Below are 20,677 nucleotides of genomic sequence, written 5' to 3' on the forward strand. Positions count from 1 at the left end.
TGATTTTTTTGACGTTCAATGCTATTTAAAATTACGCTATCCCTGATCCAAAATCCTGGATCCGCCACTGAATAAAATATAGTAGCATGAACCATGAATTGCAAGTACTAACAAGTTATAAGTAGCAAATGAGTGCATAAGCTCATCAAATTAGCTAAAAAACAAAAACACTAGAAAATAAAATAAGAATCTAATGACAAAAGCAATTGGGTGAGAGTCGATATAACAAGTAGGAAAAAAAAGTTAGGTTAACGATTGGTAGTAATGAGGAACCTTTGAATAGACACAAAAACATCACCTAAAGAGCATGACCTAAATAAAGGAATGCAAGTGTGAAGCCCCCAAGTTGTGCAAGTAGAACATGTAGTTTGAGAAAGAATCGCACGGCACTAAGCTACCATAAAATTAGTTAAACTTAAAATCTATCGTAAATTCGTAACTAAAACTAGGGGTTTTAAACTAGTTTAGGTCAAAAAGGGGGCGCCACACCGGAGTCGCGGAGCCACAGGCAAGGAAACAGCATTTCCATTACCTTACCCGTCTTCACGACTCCGAAAGTCAGAACAACAGAAAACATGGAGAGCAGCGTCCTTACTCAAACCACTTTTCTCTCTCCTCTTCCTCCTTCAAATCAACTTTCTCGTTTTCAAATTCTCTCTCCTCTTTCCTTCTCCAACAAAAACTACTCTGTTCATTTCTCTCTTAAGGTTTTTTATTTGCTTATCGTTATATCATATGCTAGTAATTGCTTTTTTTTTGAGTTAATTTGATGAAATACTGCTATGTTTTTTAGTTTTTTTTTTTGGAGTAATTTGCTTCAGAATTGATGTTGTTATCATCAATTTTTGTTGTTTAATGTGTTGAATTGTTATGTGCATGATTTCAGCTTCAGAAGCAATTACCAATTGCTCACAACAATGTCCGGTTTACGTCTTCGGCGAAATGCAGCGCTACATTGTCCGATACTTTCAGGTTTTGTCTCTTTTTTTTTGAACAATTTTTTTTTTGTTTGCTTCTAAGGAGAAATCTCTAGTATTGTGATTGGAAATTCGGCATCTCTAATTTTCGATTATCATCTTGCTATCCATGTGCTTAGTACTCATTTTAATACTTCAAATTTGCTATGCATATGTCAGTAAGGAGAAAAGATATAGTAAAAGATATGGTTTGCATGGAGAATTAAGCCACAAACAATATTATCTCAAGTACTCTTGCTGGATAAACGATATTCGAACATGCAAATGTACACTTGACACTTCATTTTGGACCCAAAGCATGCAATAGCAAATGAACACTTTTGGACCCAAACATGCAATTGAGCGTATAATACTGGAGCTGGACACTAGTAAGTCGGAGCGACATGGTTTATTAAGAAGGGATATGCTGTTGGTAAGGAGTGATACATTGTTGCTATTTGCCCAAAGACACTAGACTGTTCGCTCTGTTTTGATCTTATGTTCATTACTAAACGATTGGAAGTTGGAGACTGATCACTTGGACAAATGAATGGTCCTATAAATTGTCAATATTGGAAAGGTGTCCTTTTTTCCCCAGCCTATTTTAGTGTTAGAGATTGTATAGTTTATCCTGGATCAACTATTTGGATGTGTCATAGCTTCTTGTATTGGATGGTATGCTATACGTCTGTACACAAGCTTTTCCCTTTTGATATAAGTGACAAAGAAGGGTATGGTATTCATTTGAGAATACATAGGTACAGTTTTAGAATAGCTCGAGTCAAGTTCTAGTAACTGAATGTTCCTTGACTTTGTAGATAACTTGCGCTAGGATATCATGAGGGCTTGAGCCTTTTGTTAAAGCCCTCCTTTTGTAAATGGTTGACACCTTTCTTGGTGTCCCTTTAATCAAATTCTACATTATATATATATAGGTACAGTTGATTTAGAAGCTGGAACTTCTATAACACATCCTCTTTTAACTATGAAGTAGTTACTTACCCTTAATGTTGATTTTCACACGAGTTGCTTTTTCCTAATCTTCGTCACTTGTGCAGTGAAACATGCACATTAGCCGACATTGATTGGGACAACCTTGGATTTGGATTCCTACCGACTGACTATATGTATGTTATGAAATGTGCTCGGGGTGATAGCTTCTCCGAAGGTGAACTAAAGAGATTTGGGAACATTGAAATGAGCCCTGCTGCTGGGATCTTAAATTATGGGCAGGTGGGTTAGGGGTAAGGTTTTATGCGTTATATCATATGTCAGCCTATTAAAGTTCTCTTTATTTTTTCTTCACAAGAGTTATGCATCAAGAATGATGTCAGTTTTTTCTTCAATATCTGCCCCGGAAATTGGAATTAGATTCATATTATCTGGAACTACTCTTAATATAATGATTGTGAAAATTTGATTGAGTACTAGGGATTTACCTTCCATACTATATACTTCCTCTGTTTTATACTAAATGAAACACTTACTATTTTAGGCCATTTCAAAATAAATGAAACGTTACTTTATTTGGTATTTACTTCTCTCTATCTCTCTCCTCATCACATGGGTCTCTCTCTATATCGCTACTCTCCTAAACTAATTCCCTATGTTTCATTTAAAATAAAATGGAGAAAGTATAGAAATTGCGAGCTGTATTTTTTTCGCAACAAGGTTATCATTAGTCGTCATATCTGGCTGTATAGATAAATTAAACAAGTAAACCTTTTGTTTTAAGTAACATAAGGATTAGTAGGAAACTTATTTGGAACTTGCAAAGTAAATGTTTGGGGCTCTAACAATGGGGAGAGGGCAGGGTTGAGATGTGGTTTTTGCTCTTTAGTGCTTAGTTGATTCGATTGAAAAAGCTTAGTTGGTAATCTGAGATTATCTTTCTTATTTGAGTGCCTTAAAGATTCATGGAGTCAAACCCTTCTTAGTGGTGTTTTAAGTATATGGTTCATTGTCCTGCCCATTCTGAAACCTTAAGTTTCTTGTGATTAGTAGTTTCAATTAGCAGTTTCGGGTTTGGCCCAATATATAGTATAGGTTAATGAAGGCTCATGCTTCATTTATTATTGGAGCTTAGTTATTTAACTTATTCTCTTCCATGGCTTGTTTAGTTTGTTTAAGATTTAATGTGTCGATTTAATCTGTCTTCGCTCCTAGTTTTATGGTTGCAAAGTCTAGAGGGCTAGTGGGATCTCGCAAGGGTTTCCAAAGAGTTTTAAACCCACAACTCTAACTTTTCATTAACCATTTATTCAATACTTTCAAGATTTATGTCCAAGTCAACTAGTAACGAAATGGTTAATAAGCAAAAACAAAGAGCAACATTCAAGGCAACTATCTTCTAAGCATACTTATGGGTTATGGGTAGAGGAAGAGGCTAATTAAGACTGCAAATTTTGCAATAAGACACCTATTTAGACCTTTTACCCTCTCATTAGAGGAATACTTAGCTGTCCAAAAATTTTAGGGTTCTTCAAGTGTTATAGAAGCTTAAATCACTAGTCCACCTTCCCTAGACACACAATTAGACCTTAGACTCCACTATACTTAAACTTAAGAGAAGTAAAACTAAGTATGGGAGGCATCCTTTTTGTGTTTTTTCTCTTTGTTGAATTTATTATATCCTTTTTGTGTTTTTTTTCTCCACTTTTTTTTTTTTTTTTTTTTTGTTTTTTTTTTTGTTTGTTTGGCATTTTTCACTCCTTTTTTGACTGTTTTTGGCCTTTTCCTTTTCCTTCATTGTGGGATTTTTGCCATACAAAGGAGAATCAATCGTTTACTAAGAAGTGAAATAAAAACTTGTGTCTTTTGTGCCATTTATTACATACAAAGAGAAATAAGAAAATAAATTTTATTGTAGAGTTTTGTATGAGGACATGATGAGTATATCTAGGGACACAAGGTACCATGAATTTGAAGCCTAAATATCCAAACATGAGCAGCTTAGTTTAAGATTTACTAGACATCCAATTGAGCATTCATTAGTTTCATTTGGTAGATTCTAATGCGATCAAGATTGATCACCTCCTAAAACATCTTAACCCATGCTCACATTCTTCCAAAAAGAGCTTCTAACATTATATTAAAGTCATAGTAAGGAATCCATATAATATCATCGACTAAAATCTTACTGGGCAAGGAAACCAAATTTCTATGGAAAAACTAACTCTTCTTTTTGTTTTTTTTATTTGTTTTTCAATTTTTTTTAAACTTAGAAAGAGGAAGACAAAACTTGAAAGAGAAAGAAAAGAAAATGAAGCAAAAGAAAGATGAATTAAAGAAGGAAAAATTATTTATAATAAGTTAACCTTTCCGCGTTTTTCTTAAAATAAGTGAACCCTTCGATTTAACTATGAATAAGTTAACCTTGTATCTACTTTTGGTATAAATGAACTAAATCACAATGTCATCCTATTAGAATGTGTCACGTATCATAATTTCAAAGTCGTTAACTCCTTTACAACAGTAGTAGATCCAAGGCTAACTTATTCTAAGATAATCAAAAGATTGACTTATTTTGAGAAGATAAACCAAAGATTGACTTATTAAAAATAATTTTTCCATTAAAGAAAGGAAATGGAAAAAGAAAGAAAATTGTTTTTGGATTTTTGAAATATATGATTTTTTTTCTTTTTCTTAAAAACTAAAGAAGCAAATAATAAAAAAAAAGGCATAACAACATATTACCAAGCATTGGCTAATTCACAAAGCATAACCACAATCCACAAGCAACAATCAATCAAAAAAACAGGGCCTCCTAACACTTACCCATAAGAGTAAAACCACCCAAAAATTGACCCCAAGCCAAACCAAACCAAACTCGGTGTAAAAATAAGAAAAAATTAGGGAGGGGGGAGGGAAAAAAGATCAACTCAAGGGTCTAGGTCTTTGTCCCCCTCGGGTTGAGGCGTGGGTTGCATATAAGAGGGGTTGGGGTGTTCGGGGGAACCGTATTGTTACTCCCTCCGTCCCATAATACTCTTGACACTTATTAATGCATGTAGTTTTAAATGATAAGTTGTTGTTTGGTTATCAATTGTTATTTTATTGAATAGTAGATGTGATAGGAGTTAGTAGTTAGTAAAAGTAGTATTATTTTATTTTAAGGAGAGAGAATGTGGGCCATGATTAGAGTTGGTAGGTAATAAGAGTGATTATTTTATTTGAAGGATAGAAAGTGTGGGCCAATAATTAAAAGATTGAATGATTAAAATAATAGTGGACCAAATCCCAAAATAGAAGTGCAAAGAGTATTGTGGGACAAATAAAAAAGGAAAGTGTAAAGAGTATCGTTGGACGGAGGGAGTATCATGAAAGAATTGTAAAATGGGGGAAAAATTATCTCGCATCTCTTGTTGAAAAACGGTCATTATATGTTCAAAACTATTAAATCGCCTATTTATATGGGCACAAATAGGGGCATAGATAGGATCATAGGTGGAATAGGGTTGAGGGGGAGGAGGGGGAGGGGCGGAAGAAGAGGAGGCATGCTCCCGGGGATCCTCCCTTTGGTAGGTATGGATCTTTGGGCCTTGCTTCGGGTCTTCCAAGAGGAAATAGTTATCTTGCCTCGTCGCTATCCGGATAAGCCCGCGGTATAAAAGTTGGATGGAGATCATTTTACCAATCTTCCAAGTAAAACGAATCCTGTCCATAGCAAACCAACGGATAGTCGATCGGTAGATAAGTGAGGCAACTGATTAGCATTAGTGGCATTGTAAATACGTCCTTCGTACTTTTTGAATTGCAACGATTACCAATTTAGGTAGTTTTACATCTATTGATACAATCTAGGTTGCACATAGACGGATACGGGTATGGGTGCAGATTCGGGTACGGGGACAGAAAACGGTGAGATTTTGAAATTTTAGGAAAGGGTACGCGTACCCATACAGGATACGTATCGTATTGGGTGCGGGTACGTGACCTAGAAGAAGTACCCATGCTACATAGGATACAATTCCACCTTTGGTACAAAAAACAACTTTAATTGACAATATAACCCGTACTTTATCTTACTAAAACCATCATTAGTTATGCATTATGCCTTATAAAGTTGTTTTTACTTTATTAAGAATTATCTTCTCTCCTACTCTTGTTAATTAAAGGGGTATCTTTATGCTAAATTACCCACTTTATCCACTTCCTCAAAAATCGTGTCCATACCCATTGTTGCAATAGAAAAAGAACGAAGGTAGTACTTGATTCACTTATCTTTGAGCAAGACTGAGTGAAGGTTCAAGAGTAGTGCTTTGCTGAATTTTTAAATAAAACGTATATGCAAAACAACAATGTCTAAAAAGTGACCAACATTCTGGAGCCTAAAATGAAGAATGGCTTCAGCTCTAGTTGAGCACTCAAGCCGCTCTTCTCCGGCTATTTCCAAAGAGCTAAGGAATTCTAGTGTTAAGCATCTATATATTCTTTTTCTCATGGTCAACACTTTTCTCAATTTTAGTCCATTAGTTATAGTATATTTAATCCTCCAAAATGCAATTATGTTGTCATTTACAAATTTGGTAGGGGTAAATTCTTTAAGTTTAATAGCTTGAAACCTATTAAATTGCTCTTTAGTACCAAACTCAATTAAATGGAATTTGGGGTCATGAAACTCACATGCGCCATTAAAGGTCAAATGAAGTCATCAAAGAGGAATAGACAATTCGTGAGGAGCAAGCTTGAGCAACCAAGCACGAAAGAATCTAGAGGAAAACGTCACGTGGCTTAATGCTCCCGGTGAGTTTCATGACCCCGGGTTTCTCTTATATTAAGTTTGGTAGTAAAGAACAATCTGATAGGTTTTTAAGCAATTAAACGTAAAGAATTCGCTCCTACTCGATTTGTAGATGATAACATATTAAAGGGGGTGTTTATAATATAGCTAATGGATTAAAATTGAGAAATGTGTTAACCATGAGAAAAAGAACATATGGATGCTTAACCTTATAATTCCTTACCTCTTTGGAGACAGTTGGCGAAAAGCAGCTTGCATGCTCAATTGGAGCTGAAGCCGTTTTTTATTATAGGCTCGAGAGTGTTGGTTGCTCTTTAATCATTGCTGATTTTGCAGATATTTTTTATTTGAGAATTGAGCAAAGCATCACTCCCGGACCTTCATTCAATCTTGCTCAGGGGCCAAGATAAGGGGTGAAGTATTTTCAATGCCACCAATGCTAATGACACACTTATGACTTATCAACCAACCGACCATCTGTAAGTTACTAGGGAACACCATTTTTTGGAGGAATGACAACTCAAAAGTAAATCAGTCCGAGCTAAGTATCATAGGTTTATACCTTTGGGACCTTAGGAAGCTGAACATACCTTTAATGTGTGCCCAACATCTCAAAAGGTAGGCACCCAAGAACTCATGGGTGTGAGTCGATTGTTGTGGGCGGTTTAATTACCGCCATTGCTGAGCATTTTGAGGTCCGCTCCTGGACTCTTGAAGTCCGAACCTCATTAACCAACATGAAAGATTGGTAAAACGACCTCCATCCAACTTCAGGGCTTACCGCGATAGCGGAGAGGCAAGATAACTAACTCTTCTTGGAAGTACTAGAGCAAGGCCCGCATCCGTTCCTACCAAAGGTGGGGTCCTCGGGAGCATGCCTCCTCCACTTCCATCCTCCCCAACGGCATTGCACCTATAGGCATTTGGTTTCTTATTTTCACACTGAGGACGGTGTTTAGTTTGGCTTTTGGGTTATTTTCAATATTTGGGTGGTTTTACTCTTATAGGTAAGTGTTAGGAGGCCCTTGTTTTTTTGATTGATTGTTGCTTGTAGATTGTGATTATGCTTGGTAAATGGATCCATGCTTGTTAATATGTTAAGCCATTATTTCATTTTTGTTATTTGTGTGCTTCTTTAGCTTTTAATAAAAAGAAAAAAAATTCATATATATTTTAAAAATCCTAAAACAATTTTCTTTCTTTTTCATTTCTTTTCTTTGTTCAGTTTTTTTTTTCTTCGTTATTCTTTTTTTTATCTTTCAAGTTTTGTCTTCCTATTTCTTTAGTTCAAACAAAGAAATGGAAAAGAAGAAAAACAAAAAGAAGTGTTAGTTTTGATTGAAATTTGGTTTTCTTGCACAAGGAAGATGGTAGTATATGTTTGGAGGCTGCTTTTGGAAGAGTGTTAGCATAGGTTGAGATAATTTAGGAAATGGTAAATCCTATTCTCATGGCATGAGCAACTAATCTAGCCAATCAAGAACAACATGAAAAATCAAACTTCCCTAAATTAGACTATGCCTATTTTCATGGAAATCCTAGCCCATAAATCAAACTTAGTCTAAGGATTCCATATATGCAAGTTAGGTGGTAATCAATCGCCCGAGAAACCAAAGCAAACAAGTTTAATCAAGAAGTTAAACCATGGAGGGAACTTAGATATAGGATCTAAGGAATAAACGAAGGCTATGTTCCTTCACTAGTAGAGAACTACTCACAGATCATCGCAACAAATTAAATCAAAGCTTGAACTAACCTCATCACCATGACCATAACCATGGAGGGAAGAGAAAAAGGGAAAAATAATAACTAATAGAAACAAGATCTAATCAAGCAAAGCATAAACTAAACAAGATTAGAGAAAGAAGAAGTAAAATAAATGTGAAATTACTACTTTTAATCTTGCATAAATCTGAAAATGGAGTTCAAAAACTTCAAACCTCAACTTTTTCTTTCCTGGGGTTCTAAAGTTTGAATACTAAGAACCAAAAAATCTCACTTAATTAGAATGTAAATTAGCTTCACCTAAAATGAGATAAACTTGTCTTATATGGTCATAAAATAAACTAAGCATAATTACCATAAAACCCCCGTACATAAGAGGATTAAAAGAAGTTGCGTTCCTGGAAAACCAGCTAACTGGGCGGGTGACTCGACCTGAGCGCTCGCCGCTCGGGGTGTACCCGACCCATGCGGGTTGTTTTATCAAGAATGCTTGAATCTTGCTTCCAAAGCTTACCCGGGCGGGTTGATTGACCTGGGCCCTCGCGTCAGTTTAGCTTCCTCTTCTTTTCTTCTACTGAGCTTTTTGATGCCCCTTTTTTCGATTCTTTAGCCCTGGGTTGTGCAAATGGCCTGTGAATCTGTGATCATGCTCCTAAATCCTGAAATCAAATCAAACACCCAAAGAAAATGCACAAAGGAGGAGTATACCTTTATTATATTAATGTATACCATAAGGTCAATGTGGGGTTGATGTGAAATTGTCAAGTGTGCATGGATGCTTCTCTATAAAGCTTAACTCTTGAACATAGGCAAGATGATTTTGACTAGATGTTTTGGCTTATTACTGAACTTTCTGGTGCTTTGTATTGTCCTTCTAAGTACTACATGGCTTCAGGGATTATTTGAAGGTTTAAAGGCATACAGAACACAAGATGGTAACATTGTGCTCTTTCGTCCGGAAGAGAATGCGATGCGGATGAGAAGTGGTGCAGAGAGGATGTGCATGGCTGCACCAACTGTTGAACAATTTCTGGAAGCTGTGAAAGAAACAGTTTTAGCAAATGAACGTTGGGTAATCTGCAATACTTTTTTTATTTTATGGTACTTGTAGACTTGTAGTGTCATATTGTTTTTCCTTTTTTTTTTTTTGCGTGTAGCAAAATTTCCTGCTGTATAATCAATAACCACTCGGCTAATGTCTCATTTCAGATTCCCCCTGCTGGTAAAGGTTCTTTGTACATCAGGCCATTGCTCATGGGTAGTGGTTCTGTTCTGGGGATTGCACCAGCTCCTGAATATACCTTTATGATTTATGCATCACCTGTTGGTAACTACTTCAAGGTTTGTTGATGATACTCTCTTCATCTATCTTCTACCTGTAATTCTTGCAGCAATTTTTTCCTCACATGTTAGCCTCTTATATCAGGAAGGTCTTGCACCCATAAATTTGGTGATTGAGACTGATTTTCATCGTGCCAGTCCTGGTGGAACTGGAGGAGTTAAAACTATCGGCAATTACGCAGCGGTAATACTGGTTTTAAGTTTTTCTTTTCCCTTTTTTCCGTTTCCCCCAATGCATCAATTTGTCCAACATAACACCCATGCCGTGTGGGCAGAAAAATTGGCCTCTTTTTGGATTATGTAAATCCACTTTGAGTTTCTGAATAGTTAATGGCATGCTAAAATTTTCATATTTCTCAAGTGATTAATTGATGAATGATCCTTTAGCAGCATTATATTCCCACTGAAGTGTCTCCTTTCAAATATATATCTCAGCGTTATTTGCTGGTCTAGAATGAATTATCAATTAGTATATCAACTAGAGTAATAATGTGAGGTTCACTGGATTCAGTTTTCATCCATATCTTGTTTCTTTATTTCTTTTAGTGACATCCTTTGTGAAAAACAGAGTATAACCTTCTTTGCTGAAACCTGTTGCCACTGATTCTAAAAAAAATGAGATGGGAAAAAAGGAATATTATCCCTTTTACTTCACAAGGATATTGTTGTCTCCCATTTTGTATTAATAAGAGTATTTGTGGTTGCATTGCATAGTCTTTCTTGTGTTCAGTAAATATTAGAATGGGAAGCAATACCATATATGGTTTTACATCTTTGATCTCACTCTCCTGTAAACTTCTTTTACCCAGATAATTCCAGACTAAGTACTTTTGTGACCTTGACTCTTTTTTTGCACTGGCCTGCTCCTTTGCTTCTGAGTTCTGATCCAAACAAAACCAACAACATTTTAGGAAGAAAAACACAAGCTCTGGGATGGACAATGCTTATCACGGATAATGAAATGATACTTCTATGAATCTAATACCATTACCTCCATTTATAACCATCTACCACACAGAATGTTAGTGATTTGCAGTGCACTCAAAAGCTTTTGGATATCCTTTGAACTATAGTTAATCCAGGCTATGCTCCCCCCACCCCCAATGGAGGATAAAAAATATCCGATTGCTAAAGCCTATCTGGCTATCTGCCACGGGAAAGCCTTGTGGATTTAACATTTCATTCTGAATAGAGCTTGGCTATGATGGTTGCTAGTATTCTTAGTAATGCAACTTCAGTCTGATGTGCTGATGCCATGATATATTATTACGTATTGAAAAAAATCAATTTAAATAGAACTTGGGTATGATGATTTCTAGTTTTCATACTTCTTAGTAGTGCAACTTCAGTTTGATTTTGCTGATGTCATGATATTCATCATATTGAATCACTCACCACATTTGAGATTATATTATCAGGTTCTGAAGGCTCATACAGCTGCTAAAGCTCAAGGTTTTTCTGATGTACTATACCTGGACTGCGTACACAAGAAATACCTAGAGGAGGTGTCGTCTTGTAATGTTTTTGTCGTGAAGGTATGTTGCATGAATCATTTGAAGTGAATTGACTTGCATCTCTCAGTATCTTCTGTCAAAAGAATTTTTTCTACTTAGAAGCCATCTCATATTAGATTTAACGATTTCAGACAAGAAAGATTTCGCGTTCCCTTATAGCTAGAGTTGGCAAAAGCTGATGCAGCATGACAACTAGGCCTGTATATAATAGTATTTGTATATGGTTGGGATTGAGGTTTTCAACTCATTTAGATAATTTGGTTGACATGATCGTCCTGTTGGATTAAATGAATTAAGGAATTCAGGATAAGTATCTAATTTAACCTGGAAATAACTTGCTCTAACCTAATTTCCTTTTATGTTCACACGATTTTCAACATGCATAAGTATGAAATATAGCAAAAAATGCAAAAGATGCTACAGAAGAACCATGATTTATGACAAACCCTGTACATATATGTTTTCTATATTGTCCTTGATTTTTTTGTTGGTTTTCAGATAGTACTTTATGATTGAAGTTATATTTGGAAATGGTAAATGCAATGGTACAATTCACCCAAACACATTTATTGTCAACACAGATATGAAATTGAAACCTACACGACATGACATATGTGCCAACTTTATTGTCCGTCCTACTTAAGGATGTTTCAAAGACCTAACCCAAGTCTCGTGTAGCATGTTTGGTTGTCCATGTGCTGTTTCAGATAGCTTTTTATGACGCATTAGTCGAGTAACATTCTGCTAAGACCCAAGAGTTATCCAAGCAAATAGGTAAAAATAACAGCAATGTAGGCACACTCAAGATAGATTGTATTAAGAAGAATTACTCAAATACAATCCTTGCATTCGAGAGGCAAGGTCTCTCCCACAACTGCCCTTCTCTACTAATTTCTCGATACCCTAGCTGTTGAGCCAAGCTCCTATTTATATACACAGCAATTACAAAATATCTAAGGTCATGCCACCTCATTCTTTCTCTAACCGATTCTGTTATCCTGAGAGTCAGGGGAATCATTCTCTTCCTCCTCTCTATGAGTGCCAACTGTCCTGCTGTGGGGAATGACAACTGTACCCTGGGGTACCTTCTTGCGCCTTCTAGAATAAGTGTGCACAATAGGGGGAGTGAATCTGGTAGGGGACTTAGCAATACCCCCCTCCCAATTCAGCACCTTGTCCTCAAGGTGAAAGCTGGGGAAACGAGCACTGAATAAAGCTGCATCTTCCCAGGTAGCTTCAAACGAGGGCAGATGGAGCCATTTAATGAGAACTTCAGTAATTGCAGAGGGCTTCTGAGGGTGAGTCCTGATGTTTAAAAGGGACTCAGGTTGAACATCCAGCACTAAGTCAGTAGTGAGCTGTGGGGGGAGGGTGGTGGAGGTCTGCACGCTACCCACAGCCCTTTTGAGCTGAGATACATGGAACACAGGGTGGAGCTTGGCGCCAGGAGGAAGTTGTAATTGGTAGGCTACTTGCCCAATTCGCTTGATCACAGGAAATGGTCCATAAAACCGGGGAGCCAACTTTTCATTACGCTTCTTAGCCAGAGAGTGATGCCTATAAGGCTGAATTCTGAGATACACCAACTCACCCTGCTCAAAGTGTACCTCTCTGCGGTGTTTATTTTCTTGCAACCTCATGTTATTCTGAGCTTCTAATAGATGGAACTTGAGCTCATCCAAAGTCGCGTCTCTGTCCAGCATTTGTTCTTCCAAGGAAAAGACAGCAGTACTACCCTTTTCAAAACGAAACAGAGGGGGAGGGTCCCTTCCATAAACTATTTTGAATGGAGTGTAGTGAGAGGAGGCATGAGTAGAGGTGTTATACCAATACTCTGCCCAAGAAATCCACGCGGCCCATTCTTTGGGTCTACCATTGCAAAAACATCTGAGGTATGCTTCAAGAGATTTGTTGACCACTTCGGTCTGCCCGTCAGATTGAGGGTGATAGGCTGTACTCCTATGCAAGAGAGTCCCCTGGAGCTTAAATAATTCCTTCCAAAACAAGCTCATGAAGACCTTGTCTCTATCTGAGACTATTGTAGAAGGAAACCCATGAAGCTTGACGACTTCTTTAAGAAAAACAGCAGCCACAGTAGGTGCAGTGAAAGGATGTTTGAGAGTGAGGAAATGCGCATACTTGGATAACCTATCAACCACCACAAGTATAGAATCCCAGCCCTGAGACTTTGGTAGACCTTCCACGAAATCCATGGAAACATCCTCCCATATTGCGAGAGGGATGGGTAATGGCTGGAGTAACCCAGCTGGGCTAAGGGTCGATGTTTTGTATTGTTGACAAATCTGACAGTTCTGCACAAATGTGGTCACATCCTTCTTCATGCCCTTCCAATACCATTCACCAGCTAACCGCTTGTAAGTTTTATAAATTCCTGAGTGCCCCCCCATTGGAGAAGAGTGATACTCCTGGAGAAGGGTGGAAGTCAATGGTGCACTCCGCGGAATAACCAGTCGCCCATTGAATTTCAACAAGTCATGTTCCACTGTTAAGCCTCTCAGTGGTGTTCTGCCAGCAGCTACTTCAGTCCTCAGATGCTGTAACTCAGAGTCATGTTGTATAGCCTGGGCTATCAACTCATGGTGGGGATAATGGGAGGATGTGAGAAGATTAAATTCTGCCTCAGGGGAATGTTTCCGGGACAAGGCGTCAGCCACTTTATTGTGGCCACCCGGTTTGTATTTGATTTCAAAATCAAAACCCAAAAGCTTTCCCACCCATTTTTGGTAGGCTGGCCCAATCTCCCGCTGGTTAAGCAAGTGGCGTAGACTTTGCTGGTCAGAGTGTATGACAAAATGTCTACCCAAAAGAAAATGTTTCCATTTCTGGACGGCCATGACCACAGCCATGAGCTCTTTTTCGTATATAGATTTAGCTCTTGATCTTTCCCCCAAGGTCTTGCTAAAATAGGCAATAGGGTGGCCTTGTTGAAGGAGCACTGCTCCCAATCCATAACCTGAAGCGTCAGCTTCAATGACAAATGGCAAACTGAAATTGGGCATCTGTAAAACCGGAGCCTCTGTGAGGGCCTTCTTCAATTTTTCAAACGCTTGTGTGGCAGCAGGAGACCATCCAAAAGAGTCCTTCTTCAACTGTTCAGTGAGTGGTTGAGCAATAGAAGCATAGCCCTGCACAAAACGCCTATAATAACCGGTTAGTCCCAAAAATCCCCGTAACTCCCTCAGATTAGATGGGATGCTCCAGTCCATCATGGCTTGGATTTTTGAGGGATCCATGGCCACTCCCTTCCGTGAGATGATATGCCCCAAATAAGCGACTTCTTCTTTGCCAAATTCACATTTCTTCAAATTGGCAAACAGGTGGTTGGTAGCCAATAATCCCAAAACCACATTCAAATGCTGCACATGTTGTTCCAAGCTTGTACTATAGACTAGTATGTCATCAAAGAAAACCAACACGAACTTCCGCAAATAAGGCTTAAAAACTTCATTCATCAAAGCTTGGAATGTTGCCGGAGCATTAGTAAGCCCAAAAGGCATCACAAGGAATTCATAGTGTCCTTCATGAGTTCTAAAGGCGGTTTTATGAACATCACTAGGCTTCATTTTAATTTGATGGTATCCCGATTTTAAATCCAACTTAGAAAACACACGTGCTCCATGCAATTCATCAAGTAATTCATCAATAATAGGGATGGGGTACTTATCGGGTACCGTAACATTATTAAGAGCTCTATAATCCACACAAAATCGCCATGAACCATCCTTTTTTTTAACCAACAAAACCGGACTAGAGAAGGCACTATGAGATTGTTGAATGATACCTGCTGCTAACATGTCATGCACGAGTTGTTCTATCTCATCCTTTTGGGATTGTGGGTACCTATAGGGCCTTACACTAACTGGGTCCGTACCACATTTTAGGTTTATAGCATGCACATGTCCTCTATCAGGGGGAAGGCCCAAGGGCATGTTAAATACCTGTTGGTAGCTGGACAACAGAGACTGCAGACAACTGGGAACCTCAGGTACTCCACTGGATCAGCAACTTTTGGTGCCAATTGGTTGAATTCCACGAGAAAACCACCTCCCTCCTTCCTCAAAGTGCGGAACATAGATTTCAGGGACACCTCCGTTCTGCTCAAAGCTGGATTTCCCGTTAGTGTGATTGTGTGGTTACCATCTTTGTATTGGAGCGTTTGTGTCTTCCAATTTGTCACCATGGTGCCCAATTTTTCTAACCACTGTATCCCCAAAATAAGGTCAGAATTACCCAAGGGTAAGGGTAAGTAATCTTCCGTCACACACACTCCTTGGAGATATAAGGGTACAGCCTTGCATTCCCCCTTCCCATGTGCTTCAGCTCCTGTCCCCAATGATACCCCAAAAGGTTGTGACGAAGAAATCGGGATTTGCAACCTCCTAACCGTGTCAAGTGAAATAAAATTGTGGGTGGCACCCGGATCCACCATCACTACCACCTTTTGCCCGTGAATTGAGCCTTCCATTTTCAACGTTTTTGGGCTAGAAATACCCATTACTGAATTTAAGGAAATTTCAGGTGAGGGAATCTCTAATTGGGGGTTGTCCAGATGATCTGACTGAATATCCTCCATTATTGGACCACTCTCCTCCTCTTCTTCTTCGTGCCCCAACAGTATACTCAGCTCTTTTTTTTTACAACGATGCCCCACTGCCCACTTCTCATCACAACGGAAACAAAGGCCATGTTCACGTTTGTATTGAAGCTCTTTCTCGCTGAGTCTCCTTATCTCTCCAAAAGGTTTTGCAATGGGTAAGGGATTTTGGGTTTTATTTGGTGAGGTGTAGCTGCTGGGTGAATTGATGGAAGTGCTGGAGTGGTGAGAAGGTGCTGGAAACGGATGATAAGAAGAAGTATGAGGTTGGGTGGAAGGATTATAAGGGTAAGTGGGCTTAGCAGAGTAGGATGGTTTAGGAGAATAAGTAAGTGGGTTGTGGGCTGAATGAGAACTAACCTTAGATTCCCATTTCTTTTTGGGCCTGTGATTTATTTTTTCCTCAATCTGGACCGCCAGTTCCATGGCATGGTCCAAAGACCTGGGCCCCATAACTCTGACTTCATTTTTTATCTCCTCTTTAAGTTTACTCACAAATTGGGCTTGGGCTATGGATTCAGGTATTCCTTCTAATGGGGCCAACAACTCTATGAATTTACGCCTGTATTCCACCACACCCTCCTCTTGTTCGTGACTGAGCCACTGCTCCTGCAAGGATCCCAAGGCTGTTTCGCGGAATCGCCGGAGTAACATTCCTTTCATCTCCGACCACCGATAGATGGGTCTTCTTCGGTTCTCCCACTGATACCAAAGTAACGCCTCCCCATCTAAAGAGACGACGGCAGCTTCTACCTTCTCCTCCTCCGTCAAACGGTAGAACTGAAAAAACCGCTCGGCTCTAATAATCCATCCGTCGGGATTATTGCCGGAAAACACCGGTAGGTCTAATTTTTTTGCACGCCAGTTCCCTCCTCCCCGAAAACCTCCGCCAAATCCATCCCCGTCATCCTCGCCGAATTCATTCCTATCTCCTCCCCCACCGCCATTTCTCTCTCGAGCTTTCGCTACCTCCTCTCCGAGGTGTTGAGAAGCCTTCTCGAGACTAGTGGCGATCTGGGCCGCTAACGATTCCTGCAAAGTTCCTACAGCTTTTTCAACTGCCGTCGCAACCTCCGTGGATAAGGAAGCTCTCAGGTCAGCAATTCCCTGTTCGAGCTGTTCTATCCGTTGAGTGTTTGACGGCAACACCATTTCTTCCGATCAGAATCTGCTGCTCTGATACCACAATTGCTAAGACCCAAGAGTTATCCAAGCAAATAGGTAAAAATAACAGCAATGTAGGCACACTCAAGATAGATTGTATTAAGAAGAATTACTCAAATACAATCCTTGCATTCGAGAGGCAAGGTCTCTCCCACAACTGCCCTTCTCTACTAATTTCTCGATACCCTAGCTGTTGAGCCAAGCTCCTATTTATATACACAGCAATTACAAAATATCAAGGTCATGCCACCTCATTCTTTCTCTAACCGATTCTGTTATCCTGAGAGTCAGGGGAATCATTCTCTTCCTCCTCTCTATGAGTGCCAACTGTCCTGCTGTGGGGAATGACAACTGTACCCTGGGTTACCTTCTTGCGCCTTCTAGAATAAGTGTGCACAATAGGGGGAGTGAATCTGGTAGGGGACTTAGCACATTCTAATGCTGTATACTTAATTATGCAGCCAACCTGATTGTCTTGTCTTCATACTGTGGTGTTCTTGTATATTTATGAAGCAGCTTTCGGAAATTCCCTGTTTTGTTTTTGCAGGATAACGTGATATCAACTCCTGCTATAAAGGGAACGATACTGCCTGGCATTACGAGGAAAAGTATAATCGACATTGCTCGTAGCCTAGGTTTTGAGGTAATTTATCCAGTCTGGTTATAAGTTTCCAGGAGTTCCTAGTGGAGAATCTTCTTAACGTTTCAGTCTATCACTGATTATTGGGCTGATTGAGTGCAATGACTATTACTTAGAGAAAATTGAGGTTTTAATGGACATAGATTATCTTTCTGTTAATCATTGAATATTTCCATACAACAGAATTACTGTCTAAGTTGAAGAATAACACTTCCTTGCTTGACAATGATTTCATACCAAAATTGATTGCTCAATATTAGTGGGTACTGATATTTGATTGGTTTTTAAATCATTTGAAAAATTTATTTGACAATTATAAAACCATCTGGAGATGGTTGCTAACTTCATGGTGGAATGGTAGCATTGAATAATGATGTGTCCAAGTATATATGAATGTCTAATCATTTTACATGATCAATGTTTTAGCTTGTCAATATTTATAGCAGAAGTCGCATATAGTATGGCATGAAGGGGATGGAATGCAGAACATCAAAAGTTCTTACATATATTTCTCTGTAATTTGTGGATTGTGATTGATGGTGACTACTTATGGTTGAATCTTGTGATTTTGTTTAAGGATATTCATTATTGAAGGATCAGAAAGCAATTCAGTAGGGTTCTTTTTAATCATCTGTCTCTTGTCATGTCATATCTTTATTTTTTGTCTAAATCTTGATAATTGATGTAGGTTGTGGAGCAGCTTGTGTCAGTGGACCAACTTCTTAGTGCTGATGAAGTATTCTGTACAGGCACAGCGGTGGTGGTATCACCTGTTGGCAGCATTACACATATGGGTGAAAGGTAAAATTCGCATTGCGTAATTGATATTGTAGAACGAGATCATGACTAGGTGTGAAAACTGAGATAGAAATATATGACACTTAGCCCTCTTTTGTGTAATTATTCAAGTTTTGTTTATTACCAATAGGCAGATACATACATACTCAAAAAAAAAGATAAACGTATTTATACCAATGCCTCTGACACAACTCAGATTGTCAGAATATTTACTGTGACCCACTGCTATAATTGCATCATCTTTCCGTCTCCCTCTATTTTCTAGGAAGGATTTTGAAGGAGAAAGAAAAGTTGTAGACTTGTAGTGGTCACCAAGGCTTCAATAAATGTGTCATACTTTTGGAGTGAAACCCAGAAGGAACACTATATCATCAAACAGTAAATGAGTTGCATCTAGCTTCCCACATCTAGGATAATAGTTAAAATTAGGATGCAGCTTCAGTTATTCCAAGCATTTACTTAGAGGTTTCCACTAATTAATTTCATGGAAAAAGACCCATACCCAACCACCCTAGTCTAAAGTCCTCGAAAAAATCGAATGCCTTTTTTCATCTCATTTTTTGTCTGTTTGTTCTATACCAAGAAAAAAAAGAAAAGGTGACGTAGGGTCACTCTATGTAACTTTTTCTCTGCTTCAAAAGAACCAGTAGTCAGTAGGTACAGAATTAATAAGAACAAAATAAGAGATAGATGCCATACTATCCTTAACATAAATTCACAGAAACCCAACTCATAAAATACTTTTTGCTAAAGATCCTACCTTAGAAAGCCATTTGGTTTTTTCAAGTCAACTTTTCCTTAGGAGTTGGGAGACATATACTTCCTATTGTATCTCTTCTTAATGTGTGAGCTGATTTGAAACCACATCACCAACCTCTAATTATTTAACTAGTCGATAGTTCCAACATCCTTTATGAATGGGGGATTGTTTACTTTACCAATCAAGTTAATTGTTGTGTTCGATCATGACTGGATATGTAAGAATTTTACCTTAGATGTCGAGGTAGAAAACACTCTAATTATAATCTTTGATGATGAATTCTTTAGGTATGCGCATAAGCAATATATCTTTTACTTTCACAAAGGCCAAGCATAGATGTCGTTAGTTGGAGAAATAGTACTCCATTCATGGTTTTAGAATTTTAACGCCTGATTTCATTTGGGGTGGTGTTTAGTTAGGTGACATAATGGGTTCTAGTGCAATTTGACATGACACGTATTTCCTGTGTAAATGCTCACCACTGCTGAACCAATTAAGGAGCTGAAGCACTGGTCTCTTCGCCCTTATATCCTCAAGAGTCAGCAAAGATCAAATGGTCCATTGGCTTCTTTGAAGATAATACGCTCTTATGCTCGTACTTGAATACATATTTTAAGACCCTTGTATGGCTCCAAGTGTCTCACATGGAAAATTCTGAGGTTAGAGATGCTGCGACATGATTATGAGTGTCCAATTCATAGGGCATAGATTATATTTTTGGCTGTGAGTCAGAAGTGATTCTAACATGTCCATCATCCCCATTGAATTGCCCATGGATTAGCTTTCTGGCAAGGATTAGCTTCAGATCAAATTGCAAAAACCTGCAATTAAGGCTATAGATCTTCCCCAGATCAATGTTTGGTTTCCCGGCAGACTCAAATGCTGTATATAGGTTACTCTCTGAGAATTCAATAGTTATAAACTGAATTATTGAATCAGTGGCATATTATCATGCTATGGATAGTTACACTCAAGTATATGATGTATGCCATTTGCAGGACCTCTTTTGGAAACGAGAAGGTTGGGCGTGTGGCGCAACAGCTTTACACTGCACTTACTAGACTACAAATGGGTATTGAAGACGATAATATGGGTTGGATTGTGAAACTTAAGTGAAGAATGTTGATTTTTTTTTTCTTTTTACCTGCATCATACCCCATACAGAAGATATTATATGTTCTTTATCTGCTAATGTGAAAAACATTGTCTTGTTACTTGTTTAAATGATCGAGTTTCAAGCAATAAACTGATTTTTTATTTTACGTAGATTTACCTGCTGATTAGGTAATGATTTCCTGTTTAACCGGGAATGTTTTTAATCTACTCAATGGGTGGATAACTTATGTGAACAGGTGCTGGTGCAATCTAATGAAGTAAACAAAAACAATGTCTTGTACTCTTTAACTTATAGCTTTGATATA

At 38.3% G+C, this 20,677-nt stretch overlaps 1 protein-coding gene across 1 annotated transcript; it reads left to right on the plus strand.

The window, feature by feature from the left end:
- Nucleotides 1-434: 434 nt before the first annotated feature.
- LOC104895858 (branched-chain amino acid aminotransferase 2, chloroplastic) lies at nucleotides 435-20,518 on the plus strand. Its single transcript, XM_010682491.4, has 10 exons — nucleotides 435-707; nucleotides 887-972; nucleotides 2,015-2,189; nucleotides 9,320-9,496; nucleotides 9,634-9,765; nucleotides 9,851-9,949; nucleotides 11,184-11,300; nucleotides 17,606-17,701; nucleotides 18,387-18,499; nucleotides 20,255-20,518. Exons 1-10 carry the CDS (start codon nucleotides 576-578, stop codon nucleotides 20,370-20,372), a joined length of 1,245 nt encoding a protein of 414 aa, XP_010680793.1. The 5' UTR covers nucleotides 435-575; the 3' UTR covers nucleotides 20,373-20,518.
- Nucleotides 20,519-20,677: the final 159 nt, after the last annotated feature.

Source organism: Beta vulgaris, chromosome 6 (genome assembly GCF_026745355.1).
Source record: "Beta vulgaris subsp. vulgaris cultivar EL10 chromosome 6, EL10.2, whole genome shotgun sequence".
In the NCBI taxonomy this organism is placed as follows: Eukaryota; Viridiplantae; Streptophyta; class Magnoliopsida; order Caryophyllales; family Amaranthaceae; genus Beta; species Beta vulgaris.